The 16,180-nt window shown below is 43.2% G+C and overlaps 2 protein-coding genes across 2 annotated transcripts in view; one reads left to right on the forward strand and one right to left on the reverse strand.

Moving 5' to 3' along the window:
- LOC128691748 (myosin heavy chain, clone 203) overlaps positions 1-16,180 on the forward strand; it is a 250,812-nt gene that overhangs the window by 208,820 nt on the left and 25,812 nt on the right. The gene's annotated exons all lie outside the window — the stretch shown is intronic.
- The window catches only part of LOC128706542 (hyaluronidase), a 43,122-nt gene that overhangs the window by 21,114 nt on the left and 5,828 nt on the right, over positions 1-16,180 (reverse strand). The window contains exon 2 of the mRNA XM_053801460.2: positions 9,384-9,531. Coding sequence (XP_053657435.2) covers positions 9,384-9,531 — 148 coding nt within the window. The remainder of the gene's footprint in view (positions 1-9,383; positions 9,532-16,180) is intronic.

Raw genomic sequence — 16,180 nt, forward strand, 5'->3', positions numbered from 1 at the left:
TGCAGTGCCCTCCCTTTTACGTGCGCCTGATCCTTCAGCTTCTGCACTAATCTCTTGTGGGGAACTGTGTCAAAGGCCTTCCTGCAGTCTAGGAAAACGCAATCTACCCACCCCTCTCTCTCGTGTCTTACTTCTGTTACCTTGTCATAAAACTCCAGGAGGTTTGTGATACAAGATTTGCCTTCCATGAACCCATGCTGGTTTTCATTTATAATCTTGTTCCTTTCCAGGTGTTCGACCACTCTCCTCCTGATAATCTTCTCCATGACTTTGCACATAATACATGTCAGAGACACAGGTCTGTAGTTTAGTGCCTCGTTTCTGTTTCCTTTCTTAAATATGGGGACTACATTAGCTGTCTTCCATTTCTCAGGTAGTTGCCTAGTTTCAAGGGATGTGTTGAAGATTGTGGTTAGAGGCACGCACAGCATCTCTGCTCCTTCTCTAAGGACCCATGGGGAGATATTGTCCTGTCCCATCGCCTTTGAGGTGTCAAGGTCACTTAAGAGCTTCTTCACCTCCTCCTCCTCAGTTGTTCGTATGTCATCCAACACTTGTTGGTATATTCCCTCTTGATGTTCCCTTCTGTGCTGTCTTCCTTACAGCCCTGTCTCTACTGTAAAAACTTCTTTAAATCTCCTGTTCAGCTCCTCACATACCTCCTGATCATTTCTTGTGAGTTCTCCACCTTCTGTCCTTAATCTGATCACCTGGTCTTTGACTGTTGTCTTCCTCCTGATGTGGCTATACAACAGTTTCGGGTCAGTCTTGATTCTCGATGCTATGTCATTTTCATACTGTCGCTGGGCCTCCCTCCTTACCTGTGCGTACTCGTTTCTGGCTCTGCGACTGATCTCCCTATTTTCGTGTGTTCTCTGCCTTCTGTACTTTTTCCATTCTCTATTGCACTTTGTTTTTGCCTCCTTACACCGTCGGGTAAACCAGGGGCTCGTTCTGGTCTTCCCGTTGTTACTGTTGCCCTTGGGAATAAACGTTTCCACTGCCTCCTTGCATTTTGTTGTTACATATTCCATCATTTCATTTACTGGCTTTCCTGCCAGTTCTCTGTCCCACTGGACCTCCTGCAGGAAGTTCTTCAACCCTATGTAGTCCCCTCTTTTATAGTCAGGCTTTTCCCATTCAACTCCTGTTATTCTCTCCACTTGCAGCTCTACTATGTATTCAAAGCACAGAACCACGTGGTCACTAGCTCCTAGGGGACTCTCATACTTGATGTCCTCAATATCTGAGCTGCCCAGGGTGAACACAAGGTCCAATCTTGCTGGTTCATCCTCCCCTCTCACTCTGGTAGTGTCCTTAACATGTTGGTGCATGAGGTTTTCCAGCACCACGTCCAACATCCTGGCTCTCCATGTTTCGGGACCCCCATGTGGCTCCAGGTTTTCCCAGTCAATCTCCCTGTGGTTGAAATCCCCCATAACCAGCAACTTTGCTCTGCTGGAGTGAGCTCTTCTTGCCACCTCAGCAAGTGTGTCCACCATTGCTCTGTTGCTCTCTGCATATTCCTCTCTTGGCCTCCTGCAGTTCTGTGGTGGATTATACATCACTGCAATGACCACTTTGTATTCCCCAGACTGAAGTGTACCTGCTATGTAGTCTCTTTCTCCCGTCTCATCTATTCCTTCCATTTTCTCGAATTTCCATCTGTTTTTTACGAGCAGAGCAACCCCACCTCCCCCCCTGCCCCTTCTATCTTTCCTCATGATCTGGTATCCTGGTGGGAAGATTGCATCTCTTATTGTCTCCATGAGTTTTGTTTCTGTAACTGCTATGATGTCTGGGGACTTCTCATTGATTCTTTCTTGCCATTCCTCATGTTTATTCGTTAATCCATCTGCATTTGTGTACCAAACCTTCAACTTCTGTTCTAATACTGTAACTGTGGTGCGGGGGGGTGGAAACAGAGGGATCGGTGTGTGATGGTTGGTTTGGATTGTTCAGTTGCCTTGGGGGTGTCGTGGCTGGAGTGTGTGTGTGTGTGTGTGTGTGTGTGTGTGTGTGTGTGTGTGTGTGTGTGTGTGTGTGTGTGTGTATGTGTGTGTGTGTGTGTGTGTGTGTAGTGTCATTAATGAAAACAATTTCACTTAAAAGAGCATAACACTCGCCCATCAGGACCACACAGGTATAAGAAAATATAACTGCATGGCACTGAACTGGTAAGAGATATAGTATTTGCAATTGCTGTTTTTTTTACGCGATTGCAGAGCGTAGGTTGCAGATGACGATAGCAAGGCGATTGATATAAGTCGATTACAGCCTGGAGATGCTGGCCAGCTCAGCTGCTTCAAAGGCGGTGTCCTCCCATGGTAGATGTGCAGATGTTACATGGGGAAATGTAATAGTGGAGAAGTTAAACAAGAAATCTCCATAAATTGGGGAAGTGTAATCCATGATCGACAGAAAAGGTAACTGGTGTTAACTAGTCACCAACATCTTGAATTTTGGGTTTATCCTGCGAACAGAGAGTTGTTGTTTAAGATTATAGTTGCAAGTTAAGTGTGAGCTCTCCCTACTCGACTCATCAAGAGGAGTGTAGTTCTGAGTGGTCGCCTGTGAACTGAAACGTTCCTCGTCCTCACTATGGGTGACATTAACTAATGCTGCAGAGTCATCATCAGAGTCATCAGCTGACAACTGGGGTAATGTATTCTCAAGTTCAGGTGACACAGGCACAACAGATACCATAGGAGACAGTGCGGGCTCCATGTGGAAGTTTTGAAGTCCTCTTGGAATAGCCATGGACACTACGGGTGGTACAGAGCAGAATGTGCGTCATTGTCTGGCTGGTCAGGGGCAGAGAGTGACGTATTGGGTTGGGTTGTTGTTTTAACTATGTCTGTCATCACGGTTGAGTCTTGATTGAGGGATGAAGGTTGAGGATGTGAGGGTGCGGAGGATGGCACATACTGCCTGTCCTGAGGAGGCTGGTTCATAATTAGTTCACATTATCTGGGATAATGAGGGGATGAACCCCATGCTATCTGTGCTTGGGGTTCAACTGCAGCAACACACCTAAAGCCAATAATAACCCAACAAAAAGCCACAGTAAGAATAATCACTAAATCCCATCCCTGGCAACACACCCCCCCACTCTTCATAGATCTAAACTTACTCCCTGTTCAGTACATCCACACTTACTACTGTGCAATCTACATCTACAGGACCTTAAATTCCAATATTAACCTTGACCTAAAACGCTTTCTTGATAGTTGTGACAGAACCCACAGGCACAACACCAGACACAAACATCTCTACGACATTCCCCGTGTCCGACTAAACCTATACAAAAATTCAATGTATGTCAAAGGCCCTAAAATCTGGAACACCCTACCTGAAAGTGCTAAAACTGCAGACACATTCATCACCTTCAAAACTACCATCAGAAAACATCTTATCTCCCTGATACACCCTATCAACTAATTACACGAATACCACCTGGTGGTTCACACTTACACTCACTCACCCATTTGACCATAAACAGAAATATTAATCTCTATCTTAAAATAATGAATCTTAACTAGTCATAAGTTGGCCTGTGATACTCCAATACTGAAACTATGTATAGTGCCAAAACAAAAGCATTCACATTGCTAAACTCACAAACTAGTATTTAGTCACTTAGCCATAATACCAACTTACCTCATAATTTTGTAATATTTTAAACTTAAGATTTAATCTAAGTCTGCCCGAAATGCCTAGCCGTGCTAGGTGTTCTAGTGGTACACTCTGTAATTATTATTTTACTACATGTAAACCACACAATAACCAAATTCTGTAAACTCAGCATTGTAATCCTTATAGAGAATAAATTTGAATTTGAATTTGAATTAGCAGCTAGCAAGAGCAGAGCTGAACATTGTCACCTGCTATTTCCTTGGCCAACATAAACATCAGTGCACCTCGCATAACATTGACCTCTGAAGACCCTGAAGAAGACACAGGGACTGATGGTGGTCCTTGCGCTTGATGTATATTGGAGGGAGGGGAAGGGTGGGGGCGCTGCAGTCGGGGCAGAAGTCCAAACATTAGTATTGGGAGAGGAGGCCGGAGGAGACCCGCCAGATCCAGGGAGATTTGGGAACGAAGCCTGGGACATTGGCGAGGAGCTTGGGAAGTGGCATTCATAGTGTTTTTCTGTTTCTTCGCATCCAGAAGTTTCTGTTTTGCAGATTTCCTAACAGGGCAACTAGAAGCTACAGCATGATGATTCATATTACAAAGGGCACGTTTAGGGTTGTTTTTGTTGGTGCAGTTCCTGAAAACATGTTCACCAGAGCAAATACTGCAAACAGGTTTATGGTTTATTTATTATTTATTTATTTATTTATTTAAAAATTTGTGCACACATACAGAGGTACAAAAAATACAGAAAAGAGCAGTATGCCAAAGCCACTTATACTATGCATAGCATTACGGGCTGGCTTAAAATTAACTTAAGATGAACTAAGCAATGATGACATCGGTGATAAAACTTTAATGTAAACAGATTACTATAAAGCACAAGTGAGTATTACAAAGACAGGTCATATGGTTGTATGCATTGTTGTACATTCAGTAGAATGGAGTATTCTGTCAGGTAGTGTATTTAAAAAATAATAAAGTTAGATTGGGTTTTAGGTTTAACATTTATGTGATATAATTGTGAGAAACATTTAAGATATACAATTTATAAGGTTCAGTTATTCAGTATTTATTTGGTTTTGGGTGAGTAAGTGATCTTTGAGAAGAGACTTGAATTTATAAACAGGTAGTGTTTCTTTTATATTTACAGGTAATGAGTTCCAGATTTTAGGGCCTTTTATGTGCATTGAGTTTTTGCATAGTGTGAGATGGACACGAGGAACATCAAAGAGTGATCTGTGCCTTGTGTTATGGTCATGTGTTCTGTTGAGGTTGGCAAGGAGATGTTTGAGGGGAGGGTTAATATCAGAGTTAAGTGTTCTATGTATGTAATAGGTGCAGTAATAAGTATGAATGTTTTGTATGGTGAATAGGTTTAGTGTATTGAATATTGGTGGAGTGTGCTGCCTATAGTGAGAATTTGTTATCATTCTAACTGCAGCCTTTTGTTGGGTAATTAGTGGTCTGAGATGGTTACTTGTTGTTGAGCCCCATGCACAAATTCCATAGGTGAGATAGGGGTAAATAAGAGAGTGATATAGGGCCAGGAGGGCTGACTGTGGAGCATAGTACCGTATCTTCGATAGTATGCCTACAGTCTTGGAAATTTTCTTAGAAATTTGTTGTATATGTGTATGAAATTTGAGTCTATTATCAAGGTGGATTCCTAAGAATTTTCCCTCTGTTAGCTTTGTGATAGGTGATCCGTTTATCATTATGTTAAGAGGGACATCTGTAGCTCTGTTACCAAACTGAATGAAGTAGGTTTTGTCAATGTTTAGTGTAAGTTTGTTAGTCCTCATCCAGGTAGATATTTTCTGTAATTCTGTATTTACAGTATTGGCTAGCGTGACTGGGCTCGGGTGGGAGAAGACGTATGTAGTGTCATCTGCAAATAGTGTGGGTTTGAGTAATTGCGAAGCATTTGGTAGGTCATTTATGTATAGGAGAAAGAGAAGAGGGCCAAGGACACTTCCCTGTGGGACACCAACTGTAATTGGTTGTGCAGAAGAGTTTGTCCCATTTGCATACACATATTGGCTTCTGTTGCTGAGGTATGACTTGAGGTAGTTGAGGGAGTGCCCTCTTATACCATAGTGTGACAATTTTACGTGGAGCAAGTCATGGTTAACTGTATCAAAAGCTTTACGTAAGTCAATGAAGATCCCCAGTGGGACTTCTTTTTTCTCTATTGCAGTGTATATATGTTCTAGCATGTGTATAATAGCATCATTAGTATTTTTATTTGGCCTGAATCCAAATTGGCAGGGGTTGAGTATGTTTTGGGAGATAAGGTAGGAGTAGATTCGTTTATGAATTAATTTTTCGAAGATTTTTGAGAGAGGGTGTAAGTTGGATATTGGCCTATAGTTATTCAACTCTGTTTGGTCTCCTCCTTTGTGGATCGGGGTGACCCTTGCTATTTTGAGTACTGTGGGGAAGGTGGAGGATTCAATGGATTTGTTAAAGAGTGTTGCAATGATTGGTGATAGCACTTGTGACACTTTTTTGTATATAAAGGGTGGTAAGGTATTTAAATCTCCTGCCTTGTTTTTTAGCGTGTTGATAATAAGGGAGACTTCGTATGGGTTAGTCGGAGCTAGGAACAGTGTGTTCGGGTAGTTGCCAGTGAGGTAGTCATTTGGTGGGGTATCTGAGCTTGGGATTTTATTGGCAAGGTTTTGTCCTATAGTGGAGAAGAAGTCATTGAGTCTGTTTGCTGTTTCTGTTGGTGGGAGTTGGGGTTCATCTGATTTTGCTAATTTTATTTCGCTATTTCGTGATATCTTTTTTGTTCCTAGAATTTCTGATAGGGTTTTCCAGGTCTTTTTTATATCACCTCGTAAGTTGGATAATCTGTTCTCATAATACAATTTTTTTGCCCTTCTTATCAGGCTGGTTAGGATTGACGAGTAACGTTTTGTTTGGTCTCTGGTTATGTGACCCATTCTGTACTGTTTTTCATATTGGTGTTTTGTATTTATGGATTTGAGAATGCTGGGTGTTAACCAGGGACTGTTCAGTCTCTTAGCTGTCATCTGTTTAGTTTTTTTTAGGGCAGTGCTTGTTATAGAGGTATTGGGTCTTTTTTAGAAAATTATTAATACATTCGTCAATATCTGTATAGATTTCTAGCTCAGTGTGCCAGTCAATGTTTGCTACTGCTGTTGTGAAGTTATTAATGGCTGCCTCATTGTGAAGTCTGAAGGTAATTTACCAAGAGTTGTTATGAGAAAAGTAGGGTAGTGGTCTGTGGTATTATCTGTAATTATGCCTGATTTTAAAGGGGATATGGTGTTGGTCCAGATGTGGTCAAGTAGGGAAACACTAGTCTCTGTAACTCTTGTAGGTTTTGTTACTGTTGGTAGCAACATACAGTTACTCATTGTGTTTGTGAATTCAGTAACGTGTGGGTCCTGGTCTTGCAGGAGATTTATATTGAAGTCACCTGAGAGTAGTAAGTGATCTTTGTTCATGCGTGCATCAGTTATCATACTTCCTAGGTTTTGACTAAATTGGCTAATGTTTGACTGTGGAACTCTGTAAATGTTTATCAATGTGAGAGGTTTTTGTAGGTATTTGGATTTGAATTTGGCTATTATATATTCCCCATGTTCATCCCTTGTGCAAGTATTAGTGATACATTCTAGTTGGTCTGAGTAGTATATGGCTGTGCCACCCCCTTGTTGGTCTGGCCTACAGTTGTGTATGGCTGTGTAACCAAGAATGGCATAGACATCTGTACTATCAGGCTTTAGCCAGGTTTCAGTTAGTGTAATGATGGACATATTGGCATGTAAGGAATTTAGTAATGCTATGAGGTCATCGTAATGCTTGCTTAAAGATCTGATATTGTAGTTAAAGATAGTTATGTTGTTGTTGGCACTGAGAAGTGCCTTTGATTGTTCTGCAGTGTAGTAATTACAGTAACTGTTTGAATCATTTAAGTCATTAAATAAGAGGTTGGTATCAGGATCAATGCTTGTAATCATAAGATTTGTAGTGAATCTATAGTTAGAATTAAGTATAAAACAAAGTAAATAGTCTTAAGCTAAAAAATAGCACCTGAATTATTTAACAAATGTAAAATAATGAGCTAAGGTAGTTTTGGAATATAATGGCAAAGTTGTGAACTTATTCTACTTTAGCACCTGAGAATAGCACCTTGATTATTTTAACAATTGTGAATGTATAAACTAGGGTAGTTATATAAAGCTAAAATAAAGGAGAAAATATATGAGGGACTAAAATTAAGTAATGGTAAACAAAGTTTAAATGGACAGGTGGTCACTATGAAATAATATTGGTTTAGGAGTAAGATCTGATTTGTAATATTAAATAAATTGAGCAGTTTGGTTGCTGCATATATTAGTGGTATGGCCAAACTCATAACACTTAAAACATTGGATGACATTAACAAACCTTTCCAAGGAGATTTGGTCAGATGTACATCTTGTTCCAAAGCATTTCAAACCTTGTTGACAGATGAGGTCGATTTCTTCCGGTGTTTGAAGGATTAATTTAAGTGTTTGTTGGGAGCTGGAACTAGTGGGGAACTTACAAGCGTGAAGATCCGTAAACTCAGAATTTGCTTGGTTAAGTTCATCAACTAGGTCATCAGTAGGGCAGTCTTTCATGAAACTGTTGATTCGGGCCACAAGAACTGTGCGTTGTGCCTGATAACTGTCAGGTGGAAGGGGTTGATGCCCAAGGAAGTTAACTTTTCAAGAACATCATGCTGAAGTAGCAGGAGAAGCTCCTCTTGAGATGAGAGAAAGAGAACTGCACCAGAGTTGGTTTGGAAAATGTCCACTGGTGCAACAGGTGAGTGTGTACAAATACACGCAGGAATTTCCTTCTTGGATTTCTGGGTATCATTGACATGTATTCTAACTCGGATTCTCGTCATGATGCCCAGGAAGGTACATCAGACACAAAGATCACAGTAAAAAAAAAAAAGAAATTTCCTTGTGTCATCCTAACCACCGTAAGTCACTGACTTATGAAGGTCAGCCTCTATGATAGCCTACCCTCGAGGAGTGACGGGGACGGGCCCAAGGCAAAGATCGGCCGGATTTTAAAAAAAAAAACACACTGGCTACGGGATGGTCAAAATGCCTTGTGTTAACTCGCCGAAGGTGAAGTTGCCGAAAAAGAAGAACATAGGAAAGGCAGTGTAAGCAGTGTGTTAGTGAGTGGGCCAGTGTAAATGTTTGGGTGAGGGGAGGAAGGGGAAGGATGAGGGGATGAGGAAGAGAGGGGTGAACAAGAAAGCTAGTCACCCCCTTACCCTCTTGAAGGGATGTTGCTCTAAGTGACAGCAAGCAAGTTTTTCTCTCAGCTCTGATCAAGAATTACTCAGGATAACCCAATAAAAAACTTGGGTCTCAGTGCTCAGAGCAGAAACGTAGACGTCTTCTCTCGACGGCGGCAACTTGAAGACTCCAAGAGAAGTAGATCAAGGGAAAAAATTCTCATGACAAAAAATGTTCTCTCTCTCTCTCTCTCTCTCTCTCTCTCTCTCTCTCTCTCTCTCTCTCTCTCTCTCTCTCTCTCTCTCTCTCTCTCTCTCTCTCTCTCTCTCTCTCTCTCTCTCTCTCTCTCTCTCTCTCTCTCTCTCTCTCTCTCTTACGCGCCTTGATAGAAGGCAATCATGTAATCACAATTTCGTGAGTCGTGTCTTATTCATCAAATGTAGGTTTTGTTTACCATTAATATAATGTGTAGGACGATGTACTGACCTGAAAAGTTAACTTGCATCTGTTGGTGAACTTTGTCAGTGAACACCTGCAAGTGATGAGTCAGGTTGCCGTTCTGAGGGATCCCGCCGTTCACTGCCGTGCTGTTATTCAGATACGGAAACGCCCCGGGGTTATAAAATATCGTCACCTGCATCACGGGAGAAATAAAAGAAGAGTATAATAGATGCAAAGCGATATACATACACACTTAGACTTTGTGCTGGCCTTCAATTCTTAATCTAGTGTGGTGCTCCCCTCCATGGGCGCGAGTCCCGTATTCGTTAATATAGTATTTAAATACAAGCGAGGCTCTTTTAAATTACGTTCATTACACATGGTTTAGATCTTTACAGTTACCTTATAAAATAACTTATGTGTATACTAATTTAGGCAAAACCGATAAATTCAAACACTGTGACTTATTTCCACTAAAATTCTTGAAATTCTGCAGGAAGTTCACGAAAAGGAGTTATCCTGGAAAGGGAAATTAGCAAATGGTAAAGACAGCTATATCTAAAGTGGGAAAGTCGTTTGTGTATATCGCCAATTGTACTGAGGAGTGGCTCAAACCGCAGTGCCTTTGGCTCATATCTGAAGGGCTCGGGTTCGATTCCTGCACAAGTGGAAACGTTGGACATGTCTCCTTGAACCTGTTGTCTCTATGCACCTATCAGTAACTAGGTACCTGGGTGTTAGCCTACTGTTGTGGGTTACATCCTGGGGAAGAGAATGAAAGGACCCCAGTGGAAATAAGCCAGTGGCTTCATTGGGTTTACTGGGTTAATAATCTGAATACGATCTTCTTCTTCCCTTTTTCTTTTCCTTTTCTTTCTTCTCCTTTCCTTCCTACTCCTGTCGACTCTGAATCTGATAGAAGTCTCTACCAGGATCTTTCAATAGATCATTGGATCATGAGTGTAGTGTTGTTGGATCAGCGATTACTGTAGCAAGAAACTTAAAGTTCCTCAAACACCTTTAAAAATTGTATGAGTTCTGAACTGCATGTTTTCAAACCAGACTGATTCAGTTGCCCTCAGACTGGCCACGGAAGCTGTTAAAAAATCATCAGTTGTATTTCATCGGATTCAGTGTCAGCCTTGTTGAGTTTAAATTCCAGAAATGCCATCAACAATGTCGCGGAGGAAAAAAGAAAGGTGCAAGTGTTGGAAAATTACAACATACTAATAAATTTTGTGTGGACGCTACATTATGTTAACATGTCGACTGAGAGAGCTGAGGAACTGGTACAGACATGGTGGGGGACTGAGAGAGCTGAGGAACTGGTACAGACATGGCGGGGAACTGAGAAAGCTGAGGACATGGTACAGACATGGCGGGGGGCTGAGAGAGCTGAGGAACTGGTACAGACATGGTGGGGGACTGAGAGAGCTGAGGACATGGTACAGATATGGCGGGGGGCTGGGAGAGCTGAGGAACTGGTACAGAGATGGTGGGGGACTGAGAGAGCTGAGGAACTGGTACAGACATGGTGGGGGACAGTGAGCTGAGGACATGGTACAGACATGGCGGGGGACTGAGAGAGCTGAGGAACTGGTACAGACATGGTGGGGGACTGAGAGAGCCGAGGAACTGGTACAGACATGGCGGGGAACTGAGAAAGCTGAGGAACTGGTACAAATAGCAACACGGTTCCCAAGAAAATATTGCACCAGGTTTGGAGAACGTAACATATCACAGTAAGAATATAGAGAGAGAGAGTTCAGTGAGAGAAGTGAGTCAGTGAAGAGTAAATGTCTACAAAATTATCATAAAGTAGTATTAAATGAAAACATTTGTTTTATGATAAGAAAGGTGGAAATGGAAGACTAGAGAGTGTGGTGGCCATGATTACTTTAAGTTACCTTTATACTAAATGTGGCAGGTTGGTGTAGCAACTCCGAGCAAGGAAAGACAATGTAAGGTGTATAGAGAGGAAGGTAAACACACATTCTCAGGTATTATATCAGAATGCAAGAGAACAGTACAAGCATTACAGACACACTTGCACAGTGTAAACAAATTGTGATTAAGACTGGCTGCGGATAACAGCAATTATGGTGTCAGTGATGGACTCGACATCCCTGATAGCTAATCAACTATTTGGGCCGTAATATACTGCTGTTTTAGAGGGTGCATTCACTCCCAGGACGAATGTATTCACTCCCAGGATGTGTTCACTCCCAGGACGACTGTGTTCGCTCCCAGGACGACTGTGTTCATTCCCAGAATGACTGTGTTTACTCCCAGGATGACTGTGTTCACTCTCAGGACGACTGTGTTCATTCCAGGATGAGTGTTGCTGAACAGTGAACTCGCCACTCGGAGGAAAAATCTAATCTGTGAATGATAAGATAAAGCCTCAGTGTATGTAAGTCACAGAGGCTTTAGAGGCAATAGAGATAATTTTTTTTTTTATTTATACCTACATTCTGAAAAGTGTTATATCTAACATAACGAGACCTTGAGCTCTACATCCACACTTGGATGCCATAAAGTCTCAATGAAAACCAGAAAACCTTTGCAAACCCACATTCACAACACTCTCACGACCCCCCCCCCAAGGGAGGCGAGCCCGCTGTGACCCCCCTGACTCCCTCCAACCTATGAAAACCCCTTCACTCACTCATTATCAATCACAGATTTACGAGAATCCCTAACGTTAGCATTCTATACCCCTCTGAGAAAGCCTGATCCCACCTCCTCCCAATACAAATCTCTGTTACGACACATCGTACGATAGAACGTTACTGCAAGAACTTTCCTTCTCTCCTCACTATCCCCTCTCCCCCTCATCACCCACGACATATATATATAATCTACCATGATATAATCTAAAGCTCTTATGACACCCTCGTCTAACCCACCCATATCTAGACTTAAAGCACGCAGAACCGACACCCCACGACCCCCCACCCTCTGTACCAACCTACTTAACCAGCACCTAACCTCCTCTAGCCCTTCACAAAAGTAAACTACATGGAACGCGGTCTCATCCCCTCCACAGATACCACACCCCCCACCCTCTACAACCTGTCTGTTTCGTAGTATCTCACCAGACGGAAGGATCCCATGCAGGAAACGAAACATCACCTCATGCGCCCGAGGGTTTAACTTCATTTTACTAAATCTAAACCAAATACTCTTCCACGCATACATGGGGAACAAACCCTCAACTGGGACAACACACCTACCTACAAGTAACCTACACAAAACCCTTATACGAACCTTTCTCAGTTCCCTAACCAACATCACAGCCCTCAAAACGATTTCGCATTCCCTGAACTCCATTCCTCGATACCACACACCCAGCCTGTCGTGTATCCTTCCCAACTGCCCCACGTTCACACCCTCACGCAACACTTCCCATTTAATAAACACACATTTAGCCCTCTGTCTCAAATCCATCAACCCCAACCCACCCTGACTTACAGGTAACATTACAACTTCCCTCCGTAACCAATCACAACGTGAACCCCACAAAAATTTGTACACCCGTCTTAGAATTCCTGCAATCGCTGTCCCTGTAATTGGGAACACAGCTGCAACATGCTAAATCTTACTATACAATAAAATGTTTACGACTATCACTCGCTGTATAAGAGTTAGGTGCTGGGGTCTCAGAACACCTAGACGCCCCACGATCCTTTCCAATAACCTATCCGAGTTTTCCACCCTCGCCGCAACCATGTCATCCTTATAAATAATACCACAAATCTTTAAAGACATCGCCCATTCTTTAACAACATTGCATCTCCCCCCCACACCACCCACCCAAGAACCCAACCCCATGCACCTTGACTTCGCACTATTTTCCTGCATTCCCGTGGCACTTCCAAATAATTGCACAACCTCGTCCAACACTCCCATTGACATCCCTTCGCGAATGAGAACAGTGGTGTCGTCAACATATCCAATTAAACCCGGCCAGGCCCTCCCACCCCCCACACTTCCCTCACCTGGCGTACATAAGCTGCGGTCAACCATTCTATAAAAGGGGTCCTGGAAACATGCAAATAATATTTGTGACATGGGGCATCCCTGTCTAAGGCCTCTACCCATTGCAATATCCCTCCCCATACACCCATTAATCTGTATCCTCATTTTCGCCCCCTTGTATAACGTATTTACCCACTCGACTATTTCCTCCCCAAAACCCTGTCTCCTAAGTATAACCTGCAAAGCTCCCCTTTCCACTCTATCATATGCTCCCTGCCAATCTAGAGCCAACAAAGCCGCCCCTTCACCCCCACCCTTAGCTTACACAAAACTTCTCAGTATGCCATGTCCTTCAGTCATCGACCTTCCTGGCAACCCAAACTGCGATTTTGACACGACCCTTCCCACAACACCTTTGAACCTATTACCTAAAATTTTTGCGAACACCTTATAGTCTGCACACATCAGTGATATGGCTCGGTACTCCCGAAGGGTGGGCTGCCCCTTGACCTTCGGGACCAACACTACAACTGCTGTTACCTGCTTCTCCCCCAACTTACCCTTCTCCTTCATACGATTAAATAACCTAACTATAAATCCCCTTATTAACGTCCAATGTTGTAAATAAAATTCTACTGGGAGACCGTCAATACCCGGCACTTTCCCCTTCCTCATTCCCCTTAACGCATTCTCTATTTCCTCTGCCGTAATAGTCCCACCTAAAGCCTTTCTATCACTATTTCCTAAATTACACGTCACATACATACACACCTTGTCCAACGCCATGTCACCCACCCCCCCACTGTTCCAGTACTTCTCGTACCACGCCTCCCCATACGCACACATCCCCTTCGTGATTCGTATCTCCTGCCCTGCTCTATAATTCCCAACCATCTCCATTACCTCTAAACATGGAATAGCTGTCACTGCCTGCCTTTGCTTTTGATGCTGCAAAACACAAGCTGACGGCTTGTCGCTCCAAAACACTTCTTCCACCCCTGCCTGCACCCTTACAGCTTGAAACCTTTCATTTTGCAACACCCTCATCCTCCCCTTTATTTCAGCTATTTCATCCATAGGAAAATTATTCCCCCCCACCCCCCGCCCATAGCAACCTCTTAACCTATCCTCTAAATAGTTAGCCAGTCCATATTTTAAATTATTAATAAGTTTTCCTTCTCTCACATAAAACTTTCTAATCCTTTCTTTTGCAACACAATCCCACCATGTCACAATGTCATCCACTCCCTGTTCTTCCACACTAAGCTCCCTCCATAGGACTGAAAACCCCTCCAACCCCTCCTCATCACCTAACACACTTATATTTAATTTCCAATAACTTCTATATATGTTCAGGAGGATTCTTGCTAAGACTTCAAGAATCCTCCTGAAAACAGTAAACCCTGCCATCACATAGTCTCTCCTGTTATACTACACAAAGCGCATTACAGAGAGTGAACACTGAAACAAGCTGCCTCTTTCCAGTCTATATTTGTCCAACCTATTTTTATGTTACCCAAGTAATAGCTTTTATATCCTTTTACTCTTGTACGAATTAATTGCTCTATCATATTGTATTACTTTTGTCACTACCACTACTACTACTACTACTACCACTAGTGAACATCGAAATGTTACCTCACTAGTATTGCACCTCACTCTGAGCCTTTATATACCCTCTGTGTCCATGTATTGTTTGAGGGACCAGATCCTGTGAATAGATTACGTATTCAGGATATAGAACTTGAGTGGACAGGCTCCTACCCGTACTTGGGAATCTACATTGATAAAAAGCTGACCTTTCAGAAACAGGCCGAGTATGTCAGGTCACGTGCTCTACTCAGACTCAACGCCATGAGAGCCATGATGAGGCACCGTGCAGGGGCAAGCAAAGATGTACTTCGCTTGTACTATATACAAGCTATACGCTCGCTCATTGACTACGGTGCACCGGCTTTAGCTCATCTCTTCCCGCAGAGCAGGCAAAGAGTGGAGGTCATACAAAATCAGGCGATAAGAACTATGCTTGGGGCCCCCATCTGGACCAACACAGTATGTCTCAGATCTGAGGCCCGGCTTCCTTCCTTGGCTGACTGAGTAAGATACATAAACACCTGCAAAGTGGCCACGATTCTGCACAGGCAGCAAGGTACCCCACTAAGGAGACGGATATTGACAACCATGTCACAAGATCCCACACTCTTCACGGACTACTCCTGGATTCGTTCGTTTTGTGCTGCTGGGCGGATGCTGCTGCCTATACAACTACTCCTTGAGAAGAGTTGTGACCTTCCTGTTGCTGGGTACCATCCACCACCTCCCTGGCGCCCAGATCCAGCCGATGTTTGCATCATGCAGCTACCCATCTCTAAGCGTCTCTGCAGTCAAGACACTCTCAGCAATCATGCTGAGACAAGCATGGCACTGGCAGAGGGAGGCACATGTGCAGTGTATTTCACAGATGGTTCTGTCGACCCTGACAGGAAGAGAGCAGCAGCTGGACTGTACCACAATGGTCACACACAAGGCTGGCGACTCCCTGACCACTGCACGATCCTTCAAGCTGAGCTGGTGGCGATTCAGCAGGCATTGTCACATGCCCTACGACATCGACTCCGACCTGTCATACATGTTGATTCCACGTCTGCAATCAATGCCCTCTCCCATCCTCAACCACAGGACAATGTTCACCTCATCACATCGATCCTGAGCATAATGACAGCCTTAGAAGTTCTGGGTAACAGATCGACATTGAACTGGATCCCCAGCCATGCTGGCATCCGGGGAAATGAGGCGGCAGATGATGCAGCCAAGGCAGCAACAGACTATCCACATGTTGGGATTACTGTCCCAATCAGCCT

Source organism: Cherax quadricarinatus, chromosome 3, assembly GCF_038502225.1.
Source record: "Cherax quadricarinatus isolate ZL_2023a chromosome 3, ASM3850222v1, whole genome shotgun sequence".
NCBI lineage: Eukaryota > Metazoa > Arthropoda > Malacostraca > Decapoda > Parastacidae > Cherax > Cherax quadricarinatus.